This window comes from Cherax quadricarinatus, chromosome 10 (genome assembly GCF_038502225.1).
Source record: "Cherax quadricarinatus isolate ZL_2023a chromosome 10, ASM3850222v1, whole genome shotgun sequence".
NCBI lineage: Eukaryota > Metazoa > Arthropoda > Malacostraca > Decapoda > Parastacidae > Cherax > Cherax quadricarinatus.
Window position 1 is genome coordinate 16,757,196 of NC_091301.1, and position 7,500 is coordinate 16,764,695.

General features: G+C 39.5%; 1 protein-coding gene across 1 annotated transcript in view; it reads right to left on the reverse strand.

The window, feature by feature from the left end:
- Nucleotides 1-5,895, reverse strand: part of Mink (Mitotic spindle and nuclear protein) — a 19,903-nt gene extending 14,008 nt beyond the window's left edge. Inside the window, exon 1 of the mRNA XM_053775623.2 lies at nucleotides 5,540-5,895. Coding sequence (XP_053631598.1) covers nucleotides 5,540-5,707 — 168 coding nt within the window. The 5' untranslated portion in view covers nucleotides 5,708-5,895. The remainder of the gene's footprint in view (nucleotides 1-5,539) is intronic.
- Between the last annotated feature and the right edge of the window lie 1,605 nt (nucleotides 5,896-7,500).

Here is a 7,500-nt window from a genome sequence, read left to right on the forward strand (position 1 = left end):
ACAGCAATGGCAACAGTAGCAGAGGGGACAGACGTCAAAAAAAAAAAAAAACGGCTGCAATAGCGGTAGCGGCACTGCTAGCTACGTAAGGAAGGCTAGCTGGTCACACGCGCGCAGCCTTCGATGCGACTATTTACGGAGCGACCAGTCAGCCAGCCAGGTAGGTGACTCAAGTTTCCTCAAGGTAAAAACATTGGACTTGGCGGGAGTCCGGGAAGCCCGTGTATTGGGCGTGGTGTGTGTGTGTGTGTGTGTGTGTGTGTGTGTGTGTGTGTGTGTGTGTGTGTGTGTGTGTGTGTGTGTGTTGCTGTACGCATACAAATACACACAAAATAGTGCCAAAAATTAAATCTAGTAAATATTACTCAAATAAACAATAAACAAAACTATTAAACAATAGACGGTATTATTAATCAATGGACAGTATTATCAAACAATGGACAGTATATTAAACTGCTTTAATCAAATACCCGAGGTCATTTGGGTCCAGTTGAACAGATATTTTATCACCTCGATGGTTTCAAGAACACAGGTAAACATCGACCTACTTGGAGCATTGCTGACATTATTGAAAAAAGCCACAAGTTGCAGAAAGGGCTTTTATTGGAGGTAAAACGTTTCGCTCGTGTAAAAGTTCCGACATATTGAAACATTGCTCAAATAAAATATTGTTCTGGAAAGTGCATATTATCTTCAGCATGTATGTACATTTCTTCCCTACAGTCTATCCTCTAAATATTTTACAAGTCGTTGGAAAATGTACGTTAGAAGTGGAACACTGCACTTCCCGCTGCCAAACGTAAGATATCCGTTTTTCTTAATTTCGTTATTGGTGGAGAATTATACGGTCATATCGGTTAATATACATTAGCCTAGCTTAAGCTAACGTAATCTGAGACTAACACATTAAAATTTCCAGTCCAGTAATAACTGAGCCATCCACCTATACAGATTCGATGGTAGCCAAAAGCTTCCAGATGGAACAACATTGCAAGCCTGAATAGATGGTAAGCAGTTGGTGTGCGACTACAAGTGCAAGTTCATGCTGGTCCATAACTAACTTAAATACAACAGGGAAGAAGGAATTGCATCTGCCAGCTTTAGGGAGTCCCAGAAGTCTAGAAAATACAGTGAAATTACTCATTATTACATGTTTGCTTCCATAGGTTCAGAGACCCTCAGCTCATGGGTAAGGAGCTAGACAAAAGACTCAACAGGGGAACTAAGTATTCCAGAGCAACTAGTTTTGTGTTTCAGCTTCTCAGTGAATCAGTAACATTTTGGGTAAACTTCCCAGCTGAGGAACTGGATGAATTATGTGAAATGATTGTTAACAAACACATCTAAGTTCGTGTAGAGTATCTCCTTAAACTTTCTGTACCTTATGTAAGTCACACACACACACAATATTTATATATATATATATATATATATATATATATATATATATATATATATATATATATATATATATATATATATATATATATATATATATATATATATATATATATATATATATATTAACCTTTACTTCCTCCATACTCCTTTTAACATGTTGTTTAATCTTCCAGTGCCCAGACGTTTTCTTACTTTCATCAGATTGTTCTTTTGTAAGCTTTAACTTCAACTTCCTTCATTTATACAAGCTCCCAAGCTCTTCTAATTGTTTCTGCATTTTCCTCCAAAATTTTAAAAAAATGTGCCATCACGAAGAAAACACATGTGCCAGTTCTCACTTCATATTAGATTGGTTTTCCAATAAACCCATGACTCTACCTATCTATAAATATATTAAAGAATCAGGGTGAAATTACACATCTTTGTCTAATTACACATCTTTGTCTAACGTTAACTCTTTCTGGAGAATAATTCCCTTTCCTTACGTACCTTAATCCTCGCTTGCCTCATAAGAAAAAATTCCTTGAAGCTGTTAATAACGGACCTCTTAGTGTGTTTATTTCCAATACCTGCCACATTGCTTCCCTATGCACCGTAATGTAAGAGTTACTCAAATTCATAAATGCAACAAACAGTTCCTCACTTTCTCATTAATATGCTTTCATGGAAACACATCTCCGCCCCTTCCTAAATGATCCTTCTTCCTCTGCACTCCTAACTTATGTCTTTCTCCTGACTCTTGCGACAATAATTTTGCTGTAAGCTTCACCACACCAGGTATGTTCTATATACTTATTCCTGCAATTCTTTCACACTCTCTCTCTCTCTTTTTTCCCTTATATAAAGGAGCTAAACATGCATTTTGCCAGTCCTTATTTACCTTCTTTCGTTCATGTATTAAACAAATACACCAACCATTCCAAAACTGTGTCACTTCCCGGTGTTAGAATCTCGGTCTTAATCTTCTCAATCCCAGCTGCTCTATTCACTTTCATCCTGCTCAGAGACTCACTTTCTCCACCCTCACCCAAAAAGTATTTAAGAAAAACAGAATTCTAAAGACAAACTAAAAAATACACCCAAGAGCTAAAAAAAAATCACGAAATTTTAAAACAATGAGAATTTTCTTATTGGTTGATAATAAAGGGAAAAGTGTACGAGAAATTAGAGAAGGAAGACATTTTAGCACCGTTGATAGAGAAAGCAAGAGTTAACAACTACGACGTGTAGAGAAAACGATGTCAAAAAGATACATCAAGGATGTAAGAGGGTGTTCAGTGTGCTACAGCCACTACAAACTAAACGAGAATTATATGAAACACTTGAAAACACAAACAGCCACAGAGTTGTTACTAAGTGGAATAATCTGGAAAGCGATGTAGTGGAGGCAGGAACCATATATAGTTTTAAGACGAGGTATGATAAAGCTCATGGAGCAGGGAGAGGGAGGACCCAGTAGCGGTCAGTGAAGAGGCGGGGCCAGGAGTTGAGTCTCGACCCCTGCAACCACAATTAGGTGAGTAAACACTCACGGGCAGACAAGCATATAATGTAAGGGATAATCCTAGATCGTTTCCTGTAACGGGTTCCGACATCTTACGTAACCCCGTAGTTGGTAGTTTGTATTTGCTCCTCAGTCCATTCATCCTAGGTGAGAATCTATGAGAATCAAGTTACACTTTAGTAACTCTTTATTCAACAATTCCTGAGGTCTCTTCAGACCTTCCTGTAGCTACCATCTGTTCTTCGTATTCTTCTAATTAGCTGGGCATTATTCCTGTCCCTAATGCGCTGGAAAAGCTTGTAAAATTCAACAGCCCTTGTGGGCTCTGTTCGTTACATTCTCCCATTCTTATACTGCATCACTTATACCAACCTCTTTAAAATTTTCAAATATTCCTTTTTCCATACTACAATTCATCGTTAAATCTTCAGTTTCTCGGTAACCCTAAACGAGACACCGTATGATTTGACTCTTAAATTCTAGAAATGTACAGTCCATCCATCTGTCCTTTCTGTCTGACCTCAGAAAGTTTATCGTATATCTGGCTAAGGGTGTAAAGTACGATTTTACATTAAGGCTTAAAAATAGAGGCTCAGTTAGGCTTTTCCCTATATTGTTTTACTGAGTGTACATGTTTCACTCATACTAGACTTCATGTCTGCCGCATGTTTTGAGTATCGATATTACAGTAGCTTTGTTAAATTCCAGTCCTCTGATACTTCTCTAGTCATATGTGTGTGCGTATAATCAATACTGTTATTTTTTATGCCCATAGTAGGAGAACAAGGGTTGCGTGCTTGCGCAGGTTGTTATTATATGTTCAGAGGGCCGTGTTGTATCGTAGGAAGCTCAAGCAAGACATCTGTTTTGTTTGTAAATGCAATGTTTGTCTATTTTCCCCCTTGCTCTCTCTCTCTCTCTCTCTCTTGACACGCCAGTCAAGAGCTTTTTTTTTCTTCGAGGATTTATTACTCTAAAGTCGTTAATGTAAAACCCGACACTGTCTTTGTTACACTGGATGAGAACACGACCTGGTTTGTTCTCTTGTGGTTTAAAAGTTGTTTAGGCTTTACATCTCTTCCAGATTGCAAATCAACGTAGTTAATTTACTGGGAAGCGCTACATCTGTACGAGTCATGCAGTGAATATTGAATATGAGGTGGTCAAGTTTGAGCCCAGGAAAACTTTATTTTTATTACACAAATAACCCGCACAAGTCGGACCGAAACGTCGTCGTAAGCTCCTCTCTTCTATATGCAGGTTATTTGTGTATCGTTCCAGTCACGATATTATGCCTTTTTTTTGTTATTTATTTTTATTATGTTTAAAGAAATGCGCTAAGCCCATAAGGGCCATGCAGAGCCTGAGGGATTGGAAAGAAAGTGGTGGTGGTTGGTAGGGGGGGAGGAGGAGGAGGAGGTATCAGGTATAATCGGAGGAAAGAGAAAAATTTTCTAAATCAAAAGCCCTTCACCAACATGAAGACATTCCTTCCCCACGAAAGTAAAACACCTCTGCGTGCACATAACACTTCCTGCTCATTTCAGTGGTGTTACGTGTCTTGAAGACCATCCTCATGACATAGTACGTAGTAAACACAACCTAACCTTCTCTCTCTAAGCTCCTTGTATAAATATATATATATAAAAAACAGTAGTCTGTGAAATTAAAAGTAATTTTTTAAGTGGAATATAGTATTAGGAGTTATCTACAAGGGAGGTCCTCAGATGCTGATGAAGGGCTCTTGATTGAAGGAACTGGAGGTACTCTCTCATTCGTCGAATCAGTTCTGATTACCTCATCGGGTGAGACAGCGCACTCTCGAATATCTTGCACCTCTGCTTCAGTATTTCTGGGATGCCCAGAGAACCTGCTCTGTCACTCGTGTATTTGGCTTCTAACTCCGAGAAATGAGTACGTGTTTTGCATGCATTTTTAATAGCCTAGTTTATACACATCTCCTTCCATCGGATGGTGTGACAACATGACTGGGCGCTGAGAAACATGGGTCAGCTGTGATAGTGCTGAGAACGATAATATCACTTATAATGATTATGCGATCACAACTTTCACTCACTTTTGTTTCATATCTTATTGTGATATTATAATTCGCCAGATTTTCTTGTCTTTATAAATCTGAGTTTTTATATTTTCTGTAACTTTTTTCTTTGTATGGAGAGTTCACACTAACTTCACTATGGGTTACACAGTTCCCTCTTTTACGAATATATGTAATCGTTAGTAGCTGTCGAGTTAGCACTACAAGGTAGATGCTTTCTATTATCCATATAATCAATATTTACATAAAATCCGTAATGATTTGTAATGCACACCGAAATCCACGAGAGATTCGAAATGTAAATAAAACCACAGTAATCGTATATACAATAAATCCACAGGCGTCGAATATGCTAAAATCCACTGACGGTCCACATATACATTGTGTTTGTAGCGATGTTTATATTCATGCAGCCTTCGGGATTTTGCTCTTCCTAAATATTAAGGTGCGGCAAATATCCAGTGGCACAGCATCTTGTGACTCCAACACCAGTCATCCTAAAAAGAAAAGGTTCAAAGGATGTTAATGGGACGATCCTACATGGGTTAGAACTTTTTATTTTTTTGTTTACTTACGGCAAGACTGTCCTGGATGTTCTTGAACTCCTTGTAGGTATACTGGACATTTTGGGCCATCACCTTCGACACGATTCCCTCCAAGTTGTCCATCCATTCTTGATACTTCTGAAGGCGGAAGTCGTACACATCCTTCACGAAGCCGTAGTTCTCCTGCCAGAACGTCATCTTGCTGAAGATTTACGTGAGAAATCGTCAGTTAAAATCCGTTAGCTCAGGAGCTGGTGTCGATGATTGGAGTGGAGGTGTCGGAGCGGTGCGACGGACGTCCACGAACCTGGCAGGGAGCGGGACCACAGAGAGTTCCCGGAGCCGCAAGGCAGACTGGCCAGCCTTCGCAAACGCTCTGCCCTCCCGCGGGTATATTTAGAATGCCCTCGCACAGGTTAGGACAAAGAATGCAGACAAAACCGTCTTTCTGCCCCAAAATTTAGGGGGGAGGGAAAGGTCTCTCTCCCCCAGCGGCCGGCTCTCCAGTTAGCAAATAGAGAGGGAGGGGCGGAGTTTAGTGGGACCCAAATTGACAGTGTCTGGCCTCGAGTCGCCCAGCTCCTGTTACCTCCCGACCTTGCTCAGTTATGAATGAACATGCGTGTACGTAGTGTGCCCGAGGCTTACTACCTCAGCCTCTACTGCAGCAGAGATAGTCGCTCCTTCCTGCTCCACGGTGCACCCTCACTTCAGGGAATGTTAACCCAACTAGAAACATTGTATTCAATTACTTATCGGTGGTTACTTAGAGCTTCGCTCGTGGCATCCAATCCTCTTTAATACAAGCGAGTGTTACAGACAAGAGTAGTAGTACCAAGACTTACGTTAAAATAAAAGGGAATTTATTTTTTATTATTTTAAAGGAAATACGAAGATTTTTCAGCGAGTGGAGGGAGAATGAGAGGGATCTCCTGCCTCTAGTGAATGCTGAAGAATAATAGAAGACACTATGTGTATCTTCTTTCCGAATCTACCGTTTAGTGATGTGTCTGCTTCTGAGGATGTTATGTGATTAGAAGAAATAAAGCATTAAACGAACGCATATTCACTGAAATTAAACAACGATAAACAAGGAAGACAATGATAGAGTGGAGTGTATACCCTGGCAGTGGCTGTATGCTGGATCCTAGCTGTGTCGAATTTATAGATCCTTATAGGTACACCCACCCAGCGCTCGCTGCGCACACACACACACGCGCACACTCATACATGTCCCCGCACTCACACCCACCCACACTCACCCACACTCTCACATCTACTCGCAACTCTTTCCCACACGCGAGCACACAGGCAAAACACACTCCCAATCAAATATGCAAACAACACTTCTCACCAGCACCACCACAGCCTCCTCTCTCCACCACCATAGCACTCAACACAACTACTCGCAACACTAACATCACTCAATGCAAAACCAAAACCATTAACAACCACTTCAACCAAACCACCGCAATTGCCGCACAAACATAAATCACCACCCAACACCACTGCCGCAACTCACCATCACCACTGCATTACCACACTAGCAATACCACATAATGAGCATCATTATGTGGTATTGTTAGTACCAGTGCTATCACAACCAATACCAGCAGTTTCCAGCATTACCATATCAACACCAAAACGTAAATACATCACACACACACACACACACACACATATATATATATATATATATATATATATATATATATATATATATATATATATATATATATATATATATATATATATATATATATATATATATATATATATATATATATATATATATATATATATATATATATATATATATATATATATAGGATGGGGTCCACCTCTGGTGTAAATTGTGGGACCCATAGCCTCGGAGAAGTGGATAAAAAGGCTTCAAGGAAGAATATTTGGATTTCTTCCTGAAGCCATTTGAATATTCCACTTCCCCTACCACCCCATCTTTTAAACTATTTTTTTTACCAATATATATA